At 40.7% G+C, this 22,213-nt stretch overlaps 1 protein-coding gene across 1 annotated transcript in view; it reads right to left on the bottom strand.

The window, feature by feature from the left end:
* The window catches only part of SH3BGRL2 (SH3 domain binding glutamate rich protein like 2), a 79,397-nt gene that overhangs the window by 49,132 nt on the left and 8,052 nt on the right, over window positions 1–22,213 (bottom strand). The window contains exon 2 of the mRNA XM_055329619.1: window positions 12,727–13,542. Within this exon, the coding sequence (XP_055185594.1) occupies window positions 12,727–13,542 (816 nt within the window). The remainder of the gene's footprint in view (window positions 1–12,726; window positions 13,543–22,213) is intronic.

Raw genomic sequence — 22,213 nt, 5'->3', positions numbered from 1 at the left:
GTCTGCAATGCACAGGACAATCCCACAATAAAGAATTACCTACACCAAAATGACAACGGTAATGCTGGTGATACAACCTGGCTTAGGGTATGACCAATTTCATTTTTAAGCTTTTCCAGGAAGTTCTGTTCTAGAGTATAACGACTTCAAGCAGCAGTTCTACGATTAGAGGACTGAGAGGCCAGCACCAAGCACAGATAGGAAATAGACACTTGTTGGGCAGCCCAGGTGGCTCAGCAGTTTAGCGCTGCCTTCAGTCCGGGGTGTGATCCTGGAGACCTGGAATCGAGTCTCACATTGGGCTCCCTGCATGGAGCCGGCTTCTCCCTCTGCCTGTGTCTGTGCCTCTCTCTCTCTCTCTGTCTCTCATGAATAAATAAATAAAATCTTAAAAAAAAAAATAGACACTTGTTACCTCCCATAATAATTCCGCAGAGTCATTCAAATATCCAAAGGGGTCAGGTAGTTAACACAAAGGAATGAAGCCACAAGCACCTAATAATAATTTAAGACTATTATTTCCATCTTTCAACAACAACAAAAAAAAACTTCTGACTTCCATTCTTCATGAAACATATAGAACCCTCTCAATATAATCTTGTAATTTCCACTTTTCATAAACATACATGCCAAGAAATACTTCATATTATAGGAAAAAGAACAGCACAAGCTCAATAACAAATGGCTCAGAGTTGGGAAGACAGTAGAAATGGTGGGGGGTACAGAAACCCCCAAAGGCACATGCCCCGATGCAGAGGTCACCATTAATCAACTTTGATGTATCCATGTAATGATGGAGTAAGGCCCTGGAGTCAAGAGATCTTCAGATGTCTGAAGAAGAGTAGGAATTCTAGACATCTCCTCATATTTAAAATCTTTGCTCAAAAACATTTTAAAACACTATATTAAATCAAAAAAGAAGGGGTTCTAGCCTCTGCAACTAGACTGTGACCTCTAGCCTGTACTAACCCTAATAAACAATGTCAACCCTAATAAACAATATCAGTCTCAGGTCTTCCTACAGATGTGTTCCAATCTAACTCAGGACCTATTGCCTGACTGGAACAATAATTTGTTTTTCCTTAAATATGAATAGCTCATTTAGAGTTGAAAATTCATAAAAGACCAGAGAATTATTATAGACTTAAATGTAAATGAAATCCACAGTATTATTAGTGGCGACCTTATCATTAAGCTCCGACAACTTTGAAAATGGTGATACTGAGATCCAGAGAAGTTAAAAGACTTGCTATGCCACCCTGCCACTTAGGGCACCAGAGCCATAATTTGAACCTAGGTCCCTCTACTCCTAAAATTCACATTCTTTCCATTTATCATCTTGTTTGTATCACACAAATTTCTTCTATCAACCATGCTTATGAGGCTCTTTTAGTAAATTACATATAAAGCATTTGATCTTAGAGAGAGAGAGATGGCTAACAATAAGGAAAGCACAAAAATTACAATTATGCAAGTGGGCAGATAAGGTATATAAATGCAGGCTCCTTCTGCCTTCCTGCACATGCCAACTGTATCTTTCCCTCTGCTCTCCCACAGGCCTTCCTTCCCTCTCCTACAACCACCAACAGCCCTGCCTCTGGCCTCTCAGTTTCTACCCACTCTTGCATCAAACTTCCATAGTAGGCTGCTATATACTGATAAACTCTTTCCACCCAAAAGGACACATTATTTACAGGGTAGAAAACAAGGAATGATCAGCCTGTGGAGAAAAAGTCTCCCAAGAACAGAGGATCCAAGATGGAAAGAATGAGAACACATGCTTCTACTACCACCATTTGTCCCAGGAGATCTCATGTTGCCCAAAACGTCCCAAGAGATTAAAACATCTCTACCCTGGACCTCATCCCAGCCAACCTCTCCTTCTCCCATATTACCCTATTACTTTCTCAACCCATGCTGCTCCCTCCAGCTCAACACATCAAGTCAGTTCTACTCTGTCACACAAAGCAAGAGAATTGCATTTGAAGTAAATCATACATTTGGTTTCAGGACATCCAACAAAACATTCAACAGTGTCTTCAAAGACTGTCTATTCCAACTTCTCTTTAACCTCTGACTCCTTCCTCTGTGACATGGTCATTAGGAAAATGGATGACACGGATCTAGTGTCTATACCTTCTGGATTCTATGACAAGGCAAGTTATTTGAAATTTCTGAGCTTCAGTTTCCCATTCTACTAGAGAGTGAAGGAAGCCAGGGAATGAATACAAATGGCCACCAAGCCAAGTTACTTTGAGGAATACAAATAACAAACATAAAGCCTTGGGTACTTCCTGCACATGGTATGAATGATAGTTGTTCTTGTCACTATTATAATTATTATGAAATACTAGCTTTCCATTTCAACCATTTCCATCCATTCCATAAGTGAAATATCTTTCCATTTCCATTCCAAGTATCAGTCTCTACAGAAGCAAAGTCATTGCTTTCATGCCAAGGATACTGTGGCTACAATTATCGGCCAAATAGCTGTGCGTGGGGCCCCCTGGAGCTGCCCTTTAGCAGTCCTGCCCCTCCCCCTTTCTCTAACTTGAGTTCACACACTATTATCCTAGGCTGTTTCTGGGTCTGCAAGACTCAGGATCTCACTGGCCTCCGAGCAGGGGCTTTTCTCACTAGTAATGTGGGATAAAAGCACTAGACACAAAATCTTAAGACAGGGAGGGGTTCAAATCTGGATTCATTGAATTGAATGATCCTAGGCATGTTACTTAGTCACCCTGTACCTCAATATTCTCATCTGAAAAATGAGTATAATAAATACAGTTTGTAGGGGAATTATGAGGATTAAATAACCTGTAGGAAAAATCCTACCACATTCTGGGCACAGGTAAACATTAACTGTTCACCTGACCTTCCAGTGCTCTAAGGCTCAGCAAGGTAGTTAGTCATATTTGATAGTCCACCTATTCCAGTGTCTTTCTCCCTGTTTCTACCAATTTCTCCCACAAAGCCCCCAACTTCTTTTACCACCATCTGCCTGCCCGTCTACCTCATAGGCAAGCTCCCCACGAATGTTTTGCAAGCATCAAAATTCAGGTTTCACAGTCATGATAATCAGTTTCTTCACTCACCTTCATTAAACAGAGATATCCCTTCTCTACCACCTCCCCCTAGATTTGGGGTGAGATGTTTGCAGAAGATATTGTCTATCCATCAATTCAACTTGGTGTCTCACATTTCTTTTCCCTTTTACTCATACACTCAAAATACTCTACATTCAGTTATGCAAATTTCAAAGAGTCTAAGACAGGGCTGGCATAAGCCTGGTCCTTTCTTCTCTGGTGCCAGATAAGACATCAACAACCAATCACAGTGGTTTTCCAGCTGATCTCAGACAAAGCTCCAAAACCTCTCTCCCACTCTACAAGCAGCCACCATCCAACAACCAAAGCTGTTATCTGGGATGAAATCTACTTGCTAGGTATAGGAAGCCTTAAATCAAACCAGGAATTCTAAATTCATGTACTAGATACAGCAAAGAATAGTGATCAATTGCAAATAGTAAGCACTTTGTAGGTAATGAGTCAATATGGTTTAGTGACTGTTTGACATGCTGTGTACCTATAAAGTGTTAAAAAATTACAGAATTCTAATTAAGTGATTTATTTGGGGAATGACCTCAAATTGTAATGTTCTTATTAATTATTTAATTCAAACTTCAAATTTCAGTAAAAAAAATTCCTTATAAGTTTACCAGAAACTATAATACCAGCATGCAACCCGGGCTTAGTAAGTTCTATGTACCATATATAATTTTTTTGATGATTAAAGATCTTACATGACCCAAGTTTTTAACTTTTTAAATTGTTTTATTACTGCTATTACTAGTATACTACTGTTGATGAGAATATAACAGAAATCATAGATAATACACACTGAGTACTTACTATGTACCTGACACTCCAGCTAAATACCTCCTGTGGAAGACTGCTCAAAGCAGTTATATACAGAAGGACCCATTCCTATCCCATTTTTACAAAAAAAGAGTCTGAGATTACTTGCATAAGGCCACACCCTTCATCAATGGCAGAGCTAGGATTTGGATAGCCCCTGCCTTAACCATGAGATTATATTGCCTCCCAGTGATAATCTGTGGATGGAGCAGAAGGAGGTGCTGGACTTGAGTATAAGCTAACTCCAGAATTAAATAAATCAATTTAACCCAAATACTTACTTGGGCTAGTAAGTAGCTTATCATAAAAGGTCAGCGCAGCCTGAAACTGTCAGTTGGGGACCCGTGCTTATAGAAGTGGCCAACTCCCATTCAAAGAGCTATCCTAATGAATATAATTACTAAAGCAGAAAACTAGTATGCTTCAAATCACATGGGAATGTCATGAATGAAGAAGACCATACTCCCACTCTTTGTGTTAATACCAAAAGGAAAACAAACTAACTCAAAAGCTATGTTGGTTGTGTTGTTTTGGGTTTTCTGTTTTGCTTCGTTTTATTTTGAATAGAGGATTGGTATGCAGTAACAGCTGCTGACTTTAACTATACTCCCATTTACCAAATACCACCGACTGACCTGTCAAGCAAGTCAGTTAATTGGGTCTCTCTTCTTTTCAGCCCTCTACTCCCAAATCCACTAGGCCCAAGCTGACAAAGAGCCAATTCCAGGTCTGAGCCATCATTGGTAGGAAATGGAAAACACATCCTGAAGTACCTAAAGCCCTTCGCCCTCAATCACAGCCAACATTCCATTTCCGGTTTCAGGAGCTCTGAGCAACATTGGCAGAGAGCCCACAGAGGTCCCACAACAAGGAGGACACACCCTGATGTACACCACGCCCTGCCCTTCCACCTTCAGGGGTCAGTTCCAGGAAACCCCCTTTAGTACTGAGCCAGCCCAAAAGACTTAGGTCCCTCCAAGAATGAGAAAGCTGTCAATGGTTAACAAAGGACACCAGATCTAGGGGACCAGCTGCATTGTTCTAGGCTCCAGGGGTTGTACCAGCCTAAAAGTACCTGGGTTTGTTGGTAGGGGTCCCCTATCTCCCAGCATCTCATTCAGCTTTCAGTGCTACATCAAAGCTGTCCTGAGCCAGAAGGTGCTTTTCCTAGGTTGATTTATGTTTTAGACATAAACATAAACATAAAAGAAATAATAACACTTCTAGTTACCATAGTACAGTTCCTGAGTAATTAGTCAGTGCTGGCAGATAAACTCAGATAAGCCTATTTTTAAAAGAGGACAGACAGAAGGGAGGCTGCACTGCCTCAAACTATATTGCTGGGTTGTGGCTGCTTGTCACCCTCCAAACTCCAACCCCCACCTCTCCTGGCCTCTGCAACTGCCCCCCTACCCCCACCATTTCGGAAAATACTGATCACTACTGGTCTCAACAATCATTCAACAGGAAGGCTCAAAGATATGTCTTCATTTTTTTTAATGATTTTATTTATTTATTTATTCAAGAGAGAGACAGAGAGCATGTGCACATGCACTAGCAGGAGGGAAGGAAAGAGGGGGAGAGAGAATCTCAAACATTAAACATTTTCCCTGCTGAGCACAGAGCTCAGGGCAGGGCTTGATCTCAGGGCCTGAGCTGAAATCAAGAGTCTGACCCTTAACCAACTGAACCACCCAAGCACCCCTCAATAACGTGTTTTTAAACTATGACTAGAAAAAGGACCTGAAAAAAAAAAAAAAAACAATTGAGCATAATCAGAAGTGGGAAATTTCCCTCAAATCTCAAATATTAATAAGCATTTGCCATTTTACAGGGGAAAAAAGTTGTTTTCACTAAAGTACTAATTTGGAAAACCAGGGTCCTTTTTCACATAATGAATAGAGAGTATAACAAAACTTATCACCGAAAAATAATGTATATAGGAATGTAATTTGAATCAGAGTAACTTCTGTTTCTACCTAACTCTGCAGCTACAGCAGCACCCATTTATAGCAGTTCCTACTGAAAGTTTGCTGAAACTTGGAAGAGCCTCCTTTTGAGGTTAGAGTTTGGAGGGTGACTTTTAAAACACTTGACATTTAGCAATTAAAGCAATAATGTCTTGATCCCATTTTTTTAATCTGCATTTCAAAATAAAGAATTTTATTTTTTTTGTTTTTTTTTGTTTTTTTCAAAATAAAGAATTTTAAACTTTCATATATAATATCCATAAGTCACACTAATTTTTATTTTTAAAAATGAAACATTCTCTAAGAATCTAGACTTTTTCTATCCTATCATCCACTTCTAACTTTACTGGGAAAGGAAAATAATTTCAGGATTTTTTATAAATTAAACAAGAAGGGGCTCCTGGGTGGCTCAGTTGGTTACGTGTCTGCCTTTGGCTCAGGTCATAATCTCAGGGTCCTGGGATGGAGACCCAAGTGGGACTCCCTGCTCAGTGGGGAATCTGCTCTCTCTCCCTCTAACCCTCCTCTTGTTCATGCTCTCTCAAATAAACAAAACATTAAATAAATAAATAAATAAATAAATAAATAAATAAATAAATAAATAAAACATCTAAAGAAGAAATATTATTTAATTTGGTATCTCACACTGCTTTTTGCCTGCTTTTTATCACTACATTTGTTTTCCTTCTCTGTTCTGACCAAAAAAAAAAAAAAAAAGAAAGAAAGAAAAAAGAAAAGAAAAACACAGAAAAAACAAGATTCAAATAGTCTTAAATTCCCGCACTATGGAAACCACATTATATTCCATATTATATTTGTCAAAATTTCATTTTCTCAAATAGAAATGTTTATTAAAAGTATCCCAATACAAATGGATAAAAAGCCCCTAATTTTCTAAGAGTCCATGCCCTTGATTATATTTATATTTTCAAGTTTAAAACTTTGGGAAATAGAAAAATGAACTAGAAAAACTGAGGTCAGGCCTTCAGTTGGGATATTGCTAAATCTCCCTTTCTATAACAGACCATATATATTCACTACAATTCCATATAACTCCATATCCAGCTGCTAACTTTAAGATTCAAGAAATGTGCCTACGGTATTTCCAATTAAAGGGGAAAATTCCATTAATTAGAAATGTGCCTACAGTCTTTCCAATTATAGGGGAAAATTCCATTAATATTCCATGTTGTTATGGGTTGAATTGTGCTCCCCCCAAAAATGCTGAAATCCTAACCCTCAGTCCCTATGAATGTGACTTTATTTGAAAAGAGGATCTTAGCGGATGATCAATTTAAGGTGAAGTCATTAGAGTAGGCTCTATCCAAAAGGACTGTGTCCTTATTAAAAGGAGAAATTTGGATACTGTGACAGACACACAAGGAGAACGCCTTGCAAATATGAGGCAGATCTCAAAATGATTTATCTACATGTCAAGGAATGTCAGATTGTCAACAAACCATCAAAAGCTAGGAGACAGGCATGAGCGCACAGTCTCCCTCACAGCCCTAAGAAGGAGGCAATCCTGCCAACACCTTGATCTAGCTTCCAGAACCCTGAGAAATGTCTGTTGTGTAAGACCCTGATTTTGGTACTTTGTTAATGGCAGCCCTTAGGAAATCAATGCACTTGCCTTCCCTTACAATCACATCCTTGTCCTTGCCTGCACCCCCAACTTACTCTTGCTTCTCCTGGCCACTTCTTACTAATATGCTCCCACTTCCCTAATCTCACTCAACATCGTCACTTGCCAATGTTCTTTGGCACTGTTTCTCATGAAGGATACTTCCGGCATTTTGCAAGGGCAGTTCTTCTGGGGAACCATCCAGCACACAATAGGATGTCAAGCATCCCTGGAACTCTCATTCCCCCAGGGTGCGGCAGTGCCCAAAGAAGAGAACTGTTCTGGAAACTTGAGAGCCACCTGCTAGCTAGAATATGACTCGGGATCTCACCATCTACTATGTCTGATCTCATCAGGGCAGTTAACTTCAGCTTCTTCATCTGCAAAATGGGAATAAATAATCACCTTGCCCTGCGACTCTGAAGGTTCAATGAGCTAAATGGACTAATGCAGGGTGCCTGCATGCCTTAGTGGGTTAAGTATGGGCTCAGGTAAGGATCTCAGTGTCCTGGGATGGAGCCCCACATCAGGATCTGCGCTCACTGGGGAGTCTGCTTGTCCTGCTCCCGCTCCTGCTCCCACTCCCTCTCTCTCCCTCTCCGTCTGCCCCTCCCCCTGCTCGTCTGCCCCTCCCCCTGCTCGTCTGCCCCTCCCCCTGCTCGTGCTTGCTGGCTCATGCCCATATGTGCGCAGTCTTTCTCTCAAATAAATAAATAAAATCTTTAGAAATAAAGAAAGAGGTTGATGAACCAGGCTCACTCTCACTAGTTTCTGGCATTAGAATCACTTAGGAATTACTGCCCAGTCTTAGTCTATTCTACATGGTCATATCCTGACTTGAACTGCCTTGTAACTCTTTTCCGGGGCCTTCTCACACAGTGAAGCTTCACTGAATACATTCTGTGGTGACGCAACAGCATCCTGGTCATTGCATGTTTAAAATAGTTATATGTCATGCAAACCAGTAGAGTATGCCTTCTACAGTTACAAAGATCTAGACAACTCTGAGCACAACTTCCATGAGTTCCCCGGCTACTCTCATCTCCACTTGAAAGTATAGCAGCAGCCCTGGACAAAGCTCTGTTTTCTAACTTTGCATCCAATTTCTTTGTATCTTTTCTTCCCCATGATGGTCTCTCTCCAATATCCAAGGGTATACCGCTCCTTTCACCCTCCTCCACAGAAACCCACTGGCCCTGCATTCTCCCTGTTTAAATGGTCTGTATCCCAAGCCTTTGAGCTACAGAGAGCGCCGATTTGTGTCATACGGGCCAGAGTTTAGGTCCGTTCTCCTGACCCTCACAGACACCTAGCACCTAACAGCACATAACGCAGACCCTGGTACTTTGCAGGTTTTCAATGACTGATGACTGCAAGAGTCAATCAATGCATGAATGAATGCACCGCAGAATGAACAGAGGAATGAAAACATTTAGGAGTCAGGAGACCTGGTGTCCATTTAACCCTTTCTTAGCTCTACAGTGAGTGACATAAATGACCTCAGGGTAAGCCACTTAACTTTCTATGACCAAATTTCCTTCTCTGTGATTTTAGGTGGTTGGACTTAGAAAACCTCTTTAGGTGGTTGGACTTAGAAAACCTCTTTAGGTTTTCTTCCAGCTCAACCGAGCCCAGAAACTTTTAAAAAGATTGAAAGAATTTCTTTTTTTGACATTTTAGTCAAGGCAAGCACAGGGGTAAAGATTTATCTAAAATCACATACCAGGGGTCTCTCCCTACCAGTATCCCTTGTTAACTGGGGACAAAGGGTTCCAGACAGCAGGCAAGCTGCAGAAACTGAAGCCATCACTGAGATGCTGCGCACTACAGAGTTTGTTATGGGCTTCTTGCAAGAACTTTATGTCTACCCTGTTCTCAAATGAGGTCCACAGGGACATCCGCCACCTGCCCTCTTCTACACAAAGCTCCTCCCTTTCCAACCTGAACAAGGTGGACTCTGCACTCTCCCAGGCTCCAAATCTAACCCAACTCCTCTCCCTGCCATCTGCCTAAGGCTCCCACATGCATATTTTATGATTTCTGGCACATTTCCCTCCTTATCTGACATTCTGCAATGTATCCCTCTGCCCCTATATTATTTCTCTCTGATAATGTGTTCTGAAAGAGCCAAGTGTCCTTGGGCTGTACTTTATTACTGGTGGTTTTAGCTTTCCTATCTTATCTCCCCACTCGGTCCCCACCTAAATTCCTTGAGGGCAGAGACCACATCCTCTATTCTCCTCCAGTTCCCCACAAGAACAAGAACAGAGCTGGGCAAGCAGCAGACCCTTAGAAGATACCTGTTGAATAAATAAAATAATGAATGAATGAAACAATTGACTGATTTTCATGTTTTTAAATTAAAAAGTCACATTAATCTATTTCCTGAATAAAGTTCCCAGAACAATCCCTTTCAGGTATACAACCAGATAAATTAAATTTTAAAATGGCACTTTGGGAATAAACTATTTTCTGAGGACTGAAATAAATGTTATTTACTACAATATGAATGACAGCAACACTATCAGTTGCATAAGAAATCTGCTTTTTAGGTATCCATAGCATAATAATGTGGCATCTCTTATTTCCTTATAAAAGCAGATTTTACCTGGAGCTGGGGAGGACAAAAGGGCAACCATGCCTTGGTGTTAATTATTCCATATATTACTGTTAGTGTTATGTGTTGAAGCTGGAGAAGTCAGGCAAGTCAGACAAGATATGAGGATTTTCTCTAAACAGATTGTTTAAATCTATCGCTGATTGGGGCAGAGCATCTTTTTGGAAATACAGGAGATTCACTTAGCAAAGTCCATTTCTAGTTACATTCCTTCCTTGTGGTTTAAGAAACTTCGGCTAGGGCCAAACTGCCTTGGAATCAAATTATTTGTTCTCTCATGCACTTGCTAATCACAGGTGGTCACCAAATAAAACAGCGCCAATGACCAACACAACACTGCCGGGGGCGGGGGCTTTGCCTTCAAAGCTTAATATAGCTTAATGCTATAAGCCCTATTAACCTCCCCAGGCCCAGGCTGACAGTTAACCTAAACAACTTCACGATCTCTTAGAAATCATTATTCTTGCATATAAGCATATATTTACTTATCACCAAAAGTATCAATATTACATAATTATAGAAAAACTGTGTATTAATATAACAGATAATATAACTGGAGGGACTTACTGAGGATTATCTGAGACCTAAAAAAGTTAGGCCCATTAAAATAGATAATTACTGTTTATGGGCTGTACATATGTGATAACAGATTATGTCTTCCAGTTCAAATCAAACCATGTGAAAACACATATTACCAGGCAGGGCAGTCAAGGGACCTGAGACACCACAGTAAAACACCAAAGGAAAATAATACAGTCACTTTGAGATTAATATGTATAAATTTAAAGTTTAAAAAAAATGCTGCTAGAAGGATTTATCCACTTTTACCCAACTGATGAAATCAGAGCAGTTTAAAGCTAGAATGTAATTCTGAGTTTACATTACAATCCATTCTACCTCAGGCAGAGAGAGAGCAGCTTATCCAAGCTTACACCACCAGCCAGAGCCTGTATTAAAACTTAGGTCTCTTAAGTCCAGCTTCATGTGCAAAACACATAACAGTAAACTTAAAAATTAAAAAAGGACATAGGTAGACAATAAATACTTATTAATGGATTTGAGGAAATAGAGATGCACAATTCAGAACCATCTTCCCCCTTTGTAAATTACCTGCTGACAGGATAAGCCAAGTAATTCCCCGAAGTTCTGACTTTGACTTGTCCAACATAACCTAGGCTTCTTAATGCGGCAGATCAGCCTTTTCATCATCAATAAAATGCTATTGCAACAATTATTGAAGGATACAACTTGGTGGTGAAACCAAAAGCTTTGTAGCATTCTTATGAAGACGTGCATTTGAAAAAAACCTACCCACAAAATATGGGTTTCCTGACACAAGTGCAGTTCAGTAGAGAAATCTGTAAAAGACAGGTATGACTAAGCAACCACAAATAACTAGAAATACAAAAACTGTCAGGAGTCTGGGGACCACCACATGCCTGCATATAAAGATAAGCTGGAGTTTCCCCTCTATTGTTCCTAATGAAAAAGAGGTCTTTTTTGTACTAGTATTGATTTATTTTTAAATAAAAAGTCTCCATGGTGTATAAGGCTTTATAAACAATATTTTATTCCATACTCTGTCGCACCTGCTTCAAAAACAAATTTTGAAACACTCTGGTTGTTGCTGGGCAGGCAACTGACCAGATCAAATTTTAAGCAATCAATATTGCATTTTTGATTAGTCTGATTGTGTATCTCCCCAAGGAACCTCTTAAATCTATAGCTTAACTCTTACTAAGGAAACTAAGTCTTAATCATCATGTAAAACATACTGCTACATGTCCTACGCAGTATCAAGTATACTACCGAATTGTTCCTTACAGTCTGACACACCTTGCTATTTAACTTCTCTTCTTCCTAAAAGGAAAAAAAAAAAAAAACAACAAGAATCTCGACCCAACAAAACAGCTTAAAATAATTAGAGGCCACAATTTATACATCAAGATGAAACTGACCATGGCACTACAAGGGGAAAGAAACCAAACACCCATGTTTACATCACGATGTAAAAATCTTGATAGCATCCCAGGTAGAAAAAAAAAAGAAAGAAAGAAAAAAGACAAAACAAACAAGGAAATCCTGGCACGACAGGACAAGCCTAGTTGACAGTTCTCTTTGCGCAGGTATAAGACTAAAGAAATGTACTGGGTGGGGAGGGAAGGGAGAGTAGAGAGCAAGTCCCTTCTTGAACTTGTTTCATTCAGGAGCTGGGTAACTAAGCAGCCTAGAAAAAAGCTGGTCACACAAAACAGAACCAGGCTGAATGTCCCAAATCCGGAGGAACTAACACCAAGGGAAGCGGGACCCCTTCCCCAAATTCCCGAGCCAGCCACACTGCTGGAGCTGGGGGCTTCCCGCAGACTCCATTTTCCCGCAGCGCTGTCTCGCTCCCAGGCCGCCTCCCAGAGGGGCCCCCACCCACCTCTGCTCCCCGCCCTTTTCATTGTTGTGCAAGTGCGATGGGTCACCTGCCCGCGCCGGCTGCCGCGTCCGCACGCGCTGCGCACCGGGGCGCGCCCCCCGCAGGACCCGCGCGCGGCGCCCCGGGCCCCCGGGGACCCCGCCCGGCCCGCTGCGGGTTCCCGCAGTGCTCACCGCCACGAAACCCGAGGAGGAGGCGATGAACACGCGGATCACCATCCTCTCGCACGCCGGGACGGACCGTCTGCCCCAGCGGTCTCGGGGCTGGCGGGGACGCGGAGGCGCAACTCGGCTTCGAGGAGCCGCCGCTGCCGCCGCCGCCGCCGCCGCCGCCGCCGCCGCCGCCGCCGGGCAGAGCGCTCGGGTCGGGGAAGACCGCCGGGACCTGACTCCCTCCCGCCGGTCCGCAGATGAAAGCGCGGAGCCTCCCGGCCGCTGGCCGCGGGAGGAGGGGGGAGGGGAGGAGGAGGGAGCGGGCCGCGGGGCGTGATGGGAGTTGTAGTTTCGGTCTCTCCTTGGAGCGCCCAGTGGACTGAGCTCTTTCCAGCCCCTCCTTGCTGCGTGACAATCGCGCACACACGCAGGTGGCTGGAGGGAGAGGCTGGGAGACGCTGTGGCAAGGGGTCGCGAGGACAAGGGGCGTGCGGGGGGCGGGGGGAGGAAACGAGGCGAGAAGGCTTGGTTCAGAGTCTCAGCTTGGCTTCTCTGATTTGGAGCATCCCCACGCGGAACGCCGACGGCCGGGACCGAGCGGCGCCCACCTGCGGTCTTCAGGCCGCGAGCGCGCGGGGCAAGCCCTGACGACCTGCGGCCGCGGGCGGGGTGGGGCGCGCCGGGCTCTCCCCGCGGGGGGGCGTGGTAAGGGCGGCGGGGGGGGCGTGGTAAGGGCGGCGGGGCTGGGCGCTCTTCCGTGTGCCCCGCGGCTCCGGGGGTTGCAGAAAGGTGATTGATTCTTTTAGTTAAATGAGACGTTTTCTTCCTCTGTAGATGCTGAAAATGAGAAGCCAGATGAGAGCACAACCGATATTTTATTTTTCTTTGCAAAACTGTAATTGTAGTAGAAAAAATAAAATACCAAGGGAAATTAGAATCCTTCTATCAGCCTTGGGCATCAGGACCCCACCCGCCCCACGCCCTCCTCTACACAATGGCTTCGCCTCTGTGCACCTCATATTTACAAATGAGCCAAATCTGTGCCTTTTTCAGACCTGATGCACATTCCAAGCACAGTCTCCCAGGAGGATGCTGTTAAAATAAAAAGCTTTTATGTAGTTGCTAATAGTTTAGGAATAGTTATTTAGCAAGTGTTTTCTGTTTCACAAAAGCTTAAGCCTCTCACCGTTTGGTGGAATGAACCAGTTTTCCCAACTGTATTTACTTTCTGCCTTTCAGCGGGGGAATTTAGCTGAGTTCTGGGAACAATGTTAATTAATAGTTCCAGAAAGAAAGAAATGAGATGATGAAGTCTCTAGCTCCTTGGTACATTTCTTGCACAGATACTAATCATTTTGGAGATTTGCTTTTTAGAGCATTTTTTAATATTTCAAGTTTCTAACCTTTCCTATTAAGTCATTTCTGTAGTATTTCTTTTGAATTTAGTACATTAACGGAAGATTCAATCCTAATGGGACGTAATTTCTTATAAACAATAACTAAATATTACTTTTGCTGTAATTAATATCTCTCTGCATATACACTTTAATGTGGCTACCCCACATGTGGAAATGAATATTTTATGAAATTTAAAATAATTTCTTAGTGTTTCCTATGTAACTGCCACTGTTAAAAGTCAACATTTTCTTCAGTTTGGAATTATTCAGCTGTGAAGATATGGTTAAACTAACTCAACAAATAGAAACTCAGAGCCTATTCTCTGAAAGGTACCAAAGTGGATGAAAAGTTGAATAAGTCATTTCCTCAGTCAGCAGAGAACCTATTGTCTGCAAAACAAAAAGACAGGTACAGAAATAGCAACAGAACAAGACACACTGTACCAATAGACTGCTGTGTGGATATAGAGGAGAGCGTGGCTTTTTAGAAGAGATTTTGAAGATGAATAGAATATCTGCTGGCAGATAGGGGGAATGCAGGGTAAGAATATGCGGTTTATGAGATCAACAAGGAGTTGGTTGTGCTTCAGAAAAGGATATCTGGGGGTTAATAGGAACAATGTGGAAAATGCAGGTTTGAGTGAATGCAGCAGGAGACTCCCACTGGGTTGTCTGCCCAGCTCCTTGCTCTTTTGTGAAATCTGTTTCTCAGATCTGATCTAAGAGGTTGTACGGGTGTGCCCCAAAGACCTGTTCACATAGCAAGACTCAAGCCAGTTGGTCTAGAGGTGAACACCTGACCCAAGGTAGACCAGGCAATATCCCTACCCTAAGATTTGGAATTAGCACTGGCAAAGAAAGAGAAAGCTTAAACTTTAACTTGAGATCTGGAAGCTAAGAGCTTTCAGAAGCCGTTTCAACATGAGAGCAGGAGAAGCTGAAGAAGCCAGTCAATAGGAAGAAAGCAACAAAGCAGATGCCTGGAGAGTGATGGAGATGAGTTTCAGAGAATCCTGATGTTTTTGTTTTTGTCCAGAGATCCTAAAATTATGACCTGAGTGGCAAATTGTATGTTTTATGAATAAAGTTTTATTGGAACACATTTCTTTTCATATTGTCTATGGCAAAGTGACAGAAACCATATGGCCTGTGAAACCTAATACATTTACTATTTGGCCCATTACAGATAAAGTTTGCCAATCCATGTTTATGGCTCAACCTGTTCCTACATCCCTGTTTTTAAGACCTACATAATAGCCCTGTATCCATATCATAAATTCCTCATCTTATGCCACCTCAAATAGGTTTCTGTTTTTTGCAACCAAAACGCCCTCACTGAGAAGTTTAAAGTGAATCTGTAAGCACTCCAAGGAAGCAAAGGATATGATCAGAGCTATACTTTAAGATCATTCTGGTTATAGTTCTTTTTATTCCATGCTGGTAAAAAAGTTTAGAACTGTATCCAGGACAAAGTGTTAACAGTACAGGAACCCACAACAGCTAGTGTGGAGTTGAGACCCAGAGTTAGTAAACAACATGGAAGAGTGAGTGAGAGTAGAAAGCAATCTGGGATATAAACTAGAGGTCCAAGATCAACACCAGGGTATCATACCACAGGGAGGATTAGGTGCCCATCTGATAGGTAAAGTCTGCAGATAAAGCAGACAAACCAAAACTTAAAGACAGAACTCAGAAAATTGAGTAGGTCACTAAGGCTTTAGGTAACCCTTCTGCATTACCTAAGACTTGAGCCCCTTTTTATCCCAGGTCAGGATAGACCTGGCTAGTGTGAGTTTTTTCTTCCTTTAATTGAGATATAAGTGATATATAATGTTGTGTAAACTACTTATTTCACCCATCCCCCCCGCCCACCTCCCTTCTGGTAACCATTAGTTTATTCTCAGTAATTAAGGGTGTATTTCTTGGCTTGTCTCTGTCTCTCTTTTTTTCCCTCTTACTCATTTGTTTCTTAAATTCCACATATGAATGGAATCATATGGTATTTGTCTTTCTCTGACTTGTTTCACTTAACATTACACTTTCTAGCTCCAACTATGTTGTTACAAATGGCAATATTTCATTATTTTTATGGCTGAATAATATTCCATTATATATATATATATATATATATATATATATATATATCCCACATCTTTTTTATCCATTCATCTATCAATGGAGACCTGGCTGCTTCCATAATTTGGCTATTGTAAATAATACTGCTGTAACAATAGGGGTACACATGCCTTTGAATTAGTGCTTTTGTTTTTTGGGGGTAAATATCTAGTAGCTCAATTACTGGATCATGGGAGTTCTATTGTTGACATTTTGAGGAGCCTCCAGACTGTTTTCCACAGTGGCTGCACCAATTTTCATTCCCACCAACAGTGAAAGGCAATTATTTTTTCTCCACATCCTTGCCAGCACTTGCTGTTTCTTGTGGTTTTTTGTATTTTAGCCATTCTGGCAGGGGTGAAGTAAGCTACAATGATTTTAAAGTATAATGGGAAAAAATAAAGTAAGATATTTGCAATGGTTGGAAAATATTAAAATACCTATGATTTCTATTGGAAACAAAATCACAGATGTTTGCTGCTATTACAGTAACTTGTCTACATTCATAATTGAAGGAATTAGTATGTTTTTAAAAAGATTTTTATTTATTTTATAGAGCAAGAGAGAGAGCACTCGGGTGCAGGTGCATGGGGGTGGGGGTGGGGCCAGAGGGGGAAGGAGAAAGAATCTCAAGCAGACCACCACCACCCAACCACCACTGAATACAGAGCCCAACACTAGGCCTGAGATCATGACATAGGCCAAAATCAAGAGTCAGATGCTTACCTGAGCCAGACAGGTGCTCTGGAATTAATAAATTTCTGTTAGAGTTCAATGAAAATATAAATATGTTCATTTTTTTCTCATTCAAGTTCATGAACTCCCTAAATTCTATCCACAAATCTCTTGGGTAGGCTGGGAGGGCATGTGTGCCCAAAAACCCCAATTTAAGAAACCATAGTATCTGACTGTATCCAAATATGTAAAAGTATATGAATTTGCCTAAACAGAAAGTATAGAAAGAAACAGAAAAGAGCCATGAAGAGTTCCTTGGAGAAAGCTTCCATTTAAAAATTGAAAAGAGAACAAAGAACTAAAAGGAATGGAGGAGCCATCAGAAAAAATACAAAACCCAAAGGGTACAGTATCACAAAATGCATGACAGGAGTTCTAAGCTTCAGGAAGCAGAGAATATCAAGAACATTACTCAGTCTAGAAGTCAAGAAAGATAATAGAAATGGAGGCCTGGAGTTCGTTAGTCAGCAGCCTGTGTTCACATTCCAGCTTTACCACTTAATTTCTTGGACAAATTTTGTCACCTCCCTAAGCCTCAGTTTTCATGTCTATAAAGTGAGTCTAAATAATAATTATCATTCACGACTGTTATTAGTGTGAATTATGCTTTGGATGTTCTCCAAATTATGCCTTAGAGTATCTGTTTGGAGGCTATTCCCACTCCACCTGGGTGCAGATGTTTGGACCCTATCTGTGTACTTAGTGTGACCTACTGCAGCCTGAGAGCAACTTATGACCTTCATGACCAGACTTGAAAATACATGTCAGTCCTCTTTCAGGAATTCACAGTTGGAAAATCTAAAGACTAAGGTAATCAGTAGTAGGAGCATAAAGGAAGATGCTACAAGGGTTGAGAAGCTTTGGGCCAAGTTAAGGAATGAGGAACTGAAATGAATTAAGAGGGAGTCAGTGTGTGATGGGAGAACGAAGCCCCCGTGGAGTGAAAACTAGAAGCGCCAGTGAAGAGGCTGACAGCTGTCTTAGTTCCAGTCTTAGTTTCCATGAATCCAGGTGTGCCACGGTTCCTGTTTTGGGTTGCTGTTTAATAACATCCACCTTTTATCCTGGGCTAATTTAAGAGGGGTCTTTTCCTGACAACACCCAAATCCTACCAGAATACCCATGTAAACTGCGGGTAGTAAATCATGTGCCTGTCGGGGCCAAGCAAGTGACATAAATGAGAGAGGTGAGGAAGGTCCAGGTACAGGGGCTTCACTGTTTGGTCTGTCACTAACAGGACAGTACCTCTAAAAAAATTGAGATTTTTGCTGAAATATTCTGAAATTTCAGTGTCAACTTAATTTTTTAAAAACTGACTCAACTAAGCCAAAACCTCTGCAATCCTGTACAATCCTGTGGTTCTTCCAGTGTAAATAAAACTCTGATCCCAGTGTTAGGAGCCCAATAAATCCACAAGAAGCACTAGGTGTTATTACAATGATGATGGTTTGTTATCATTGCTGACCTTTGTGAGAGCACTTCCAGCAGAGGCTGGAAGCATTAGCCTGCTGGCAGTGGCTTCAGGGCTGACGAGGCACAAGAAACAACTGCATCGTCTTTTCTAATTAGGATTTGATTTGAAAAGTGATGAGAGGAGACAAGGGAGGACAGAAATATGAAGTGGAATCAGGGAGCATAAACATTCTTCAGTAAGGTTTATCTACACATTAAAGAGCTCTTTTAAGCGGTCTGGAATCTCAACTCTCCAGATTTTACTTTTAGAATGGAATTGAATCTGATTGATAATTCTGTTCGGTCAGGGCTGCCCTCTTTAAACAGGACTCAAGCCAATAGTATCTAGCTCCCCAAGGATTTAACTTAAGGCACTTCTGTCACTACATCTACGCCCATCACAAATCCCTGCCCTGCTCCAGACAGTTGCTCCTCTGAATGCTGATTTGGTACATTTATTTGGCTGTTAGTAAGTGACATGTGTGGGAGAAGAGGTTATAAGGTTATAAGAGGGCAGGGGTAGGTCAGAGTGGTTATGGAACTGGTCTCTGAGCCAGACTTGAATTAATGTCACAGCTGTATGAACCTTCCTTACATGGGAACCTAACATGGGATACCTCACCTTCCTTGTTGTTGGGTGCTTAATGAAGAAGATGCGTGTAAGGTGCTTTTATACACAGTGTTTTGGGCATAGTTAGGACTCAATAAGTATTAGCAATTACTAATCATGTAAAGTAAATTCAGAGAATGGCCTTCATTTGCATAAAGTATAAATTTCGGGGCATCTGGGTGGCACAATTGGTTAAGCATCTGCTTTTGGCTCAGGTCATGATCTCAGGGTCCTGGGATCCAACCCTGTATCAAGCTCCCTGCTTAGTAGAGAGCCTGCTTCTCCCTCTCCCTCTGCCTGTCCCCTTGCTGTGCTCCCTGTCTGTCAAATAAATAAATAGAATCTTTAAAAATATATATATAGTTTTCATAATTTTTAAAAAAGATTTTATTTATTTTAGGGAAAGTGCAAGCAGGGAAGGGAGGGAAGAGCAGAGGGAGAAGGACAAGCAGACTCTGTACTGAGCATGGAGCCTGATATGGGGCTTGATCTCACAACTGTGAGATCATGACCTGAGCCAAAATCAAGAGTCAGACACTCAACAGACTGAGCCACCCAGGTGCCCTTAAATTTCACAAATATTTCTGTTTTATGTCTATGAGTTTCATTTTCTAAACAGCAAATATCTGGTTTGTATGGGCCTCTTTGTACAGTGCCATGTTCAGTTTAAGTACTTAAAATCTTTTTGATGTTAATGAATTTTAGAGGAAACCATACTTAAGATAAAAGGAATATTGGTAAAATGAAGCAGTAATAAAGTCAAATAATGGCAGCTTGAATTCCATAAGAGAATGGAAACAGGCTCATTCTGTGTATTTTTAATGAAATAAAGTCTTAGTTAACAGGAACACACTAACCAGTCCCTGAATTGGATGGCACTTTGATCACTCATGTTTAAGGAATGAAGAAAAATCATAAAGTAAGGAACAAGCCTTGAAACCAACATTCAGGACATATTCTTGAATCTGCACATATTTGACCTACCCCAGAGGGTTCCCTAACCTGTCTGACAGGAGAAAACACTTTCATTTCTTCAATGCCTTGATTCCTCTAGGAACTGGAAAAAGGTATGAGAAGAAAAGCGAACTGTAACTAGAAGGCTTTGAGATCTGCTGGTCACCACAGGAAGAACTAAAAACCTTGTGTGCGGTTGATTTCTTTCAGCTATATTCATTCAGTATGTGCCAGATGCTTTGCTAGGTGCTGGGAACTCAGTGGTAAATCAAACACAGTCCCTACCCTTACAGAGGTTATGGCTAATCCGGAAGATGAAAGCTGAACAAGAATATACTTGAAGGAAATGACAACACAAAAATTGTGTTGCTTTTTTTTGTTTTCTTATCTTAAAGGACTCTTCTAATCAACTATTTTTGGAGAGAGAGATCTATAAAATTCTCTTTCCATTCCAAGATTACATTCCACGTCAGAAGATGATATCACCATGACAAAATAAAGATTAAAAGTTGATACTATTTAGATAGTTGCAGGCAACACAAGTTAGAACTTTCAGTACTCTACAGTATTTTGGTTGTTAGTTCACTGCCTTTATAAATGATTACCATATTATAATAAACAAAAATTTACATTTAGGTTATTGTTGAATTCTGAAATTATTTTGATTCCTCATGAATATATTGCTAATGAGTTTTCAGTTCATTATAATTTCTTATTATGCTAGGCATAAAGGCCATTTAGAATAATTGCAGCAGAGAAAGTCTAAGAAAATGTTTATATATAGCTACAATTAAAGAAAATGGAATAGTGTGGTTAAACAAACAAAGTGTTATTATTGTTATAGCAATTATTTTTATTATTTGTTTCCTGTGATTTTGAAGGGCTTGCTGAATGAAAATTATGAACATTTGCTTTTAGTACCTTTTAATGCCTAATCATTACCTTTAATGATTTCAAAAAGAACAATGAGGTCTGATTACCTTTAAATTTCTTGACTCTTTCCTTAAAAGTAGAACCAAAAGATGAGAAAAATATATATAGAACACTCTAACACTAGGTTGCCACTTCTTTTCCTCAGTTCTTTGTATCTATCCTTATCCAATTCATTCAGGGACAGGTTTAATTATGGATATCATTCTACTTTGGTCTCAACTGCAGTAAGAGCCTGTGGGTTTCAATACAATCTTTCCAGAAGGAAGGCATTTTTGCATTAAGCAAAATTCCATTTAACACTGATGTCAGGGAGTGAGACTTCCCTATAAATTCAACTCACTGTACTCAGAAGCCATGATCTGGACAGATATCCTAAGTTTATGACAACATGAAGCACTTAACAATAGAATTCTACTCCTTCCTTGCTCCCTAGTTGTAAACCAGACATATTCAAAAAAATCATTAAATTTTTCTTGCTACAAGAACAATGTAGTGAAAAATATTATTTTACTTTAACCATAGTTACATTTGCCCCAAACATATGGCTTTTTAAAAAGCCAAATCCATTCGGTTTGATTTATCTGTTGAACACCTGCTCTCTATGAGCAACTTCTTAAACTTTATCTCCTCAGCAATTTGCATTTCTTTAAAATTTAATAATTATTAAGAATTCATATCTCAAAATCAGAAAAATATTAACATGTTCTCATAATTCCTGAGAAGCTTAAAACTTTGATAGCAATTCAGTAGGAGGGGTATTAAGCAATTTTAATTCCATACCATGACCATTTATCAAGGTCCTACTAGGCACCAGGCACTCTACTGGATGCTGAGAATACAAAGATTCATAAAATAGAGTATGTTGGGGGTGGGGTGAAATTTTTTTGTACAAACTAAAGTCCCGGGTAGAAGCACAAACAAAGGTCAGTGAGTGGTTGTGTGAGAACAATGCAGAGACATGGAATATGGGTCCTTTGAAAAGAATCTTTGTAGTGTGATCTAAAACTCACTTGCAATATGTATCATTATTGTTCCTGTTTCAGATAGTAGAGTGATATTTTGGATAGTTGGAATCTTGTAAGTTTCTATTTTCCTGTGATTTGCTATATTTTACCCTTGTTCCTGGGTGAAGAGTAACAACTGTATACTCAGTCAAAGGTGGAAGATGCTCAAGGACACAACTCTGAAGTCCTGAATAGAGGCCTGTGAGCCTAAAGCAGAGATGGGCTTCCTGTGTCCAAAATCTACTTCTGTTCTCATATCAGTTGCTATACATGCAGCTGCATGCTGGGCTAAACCCTAGAAATTTTCA

The sequence above is a fragment of the Nyctereutes procyonoides genome, unplaced genomic scaffold (assembly GCF_905146905.1).
Source record: "Nyctereutes procyonoides isolate TBG_1078 unplaced genomic scaffold, NYPRO_anot_genome, whole genome shotgun sequence".
Classification (NCBI taxonomy): domain Eukaryota; kingdom Metazoa; phylum Chordata; class Mammalia; order Carnivora; family Canidae; genus Nyctereutes; species Nyctereutes procyonoides.
The sequence above is the reverse complement of the archived record's forward strand: the minus strand, read 5'-3'. Positions and strand labels throughout refer to the sequence as shown.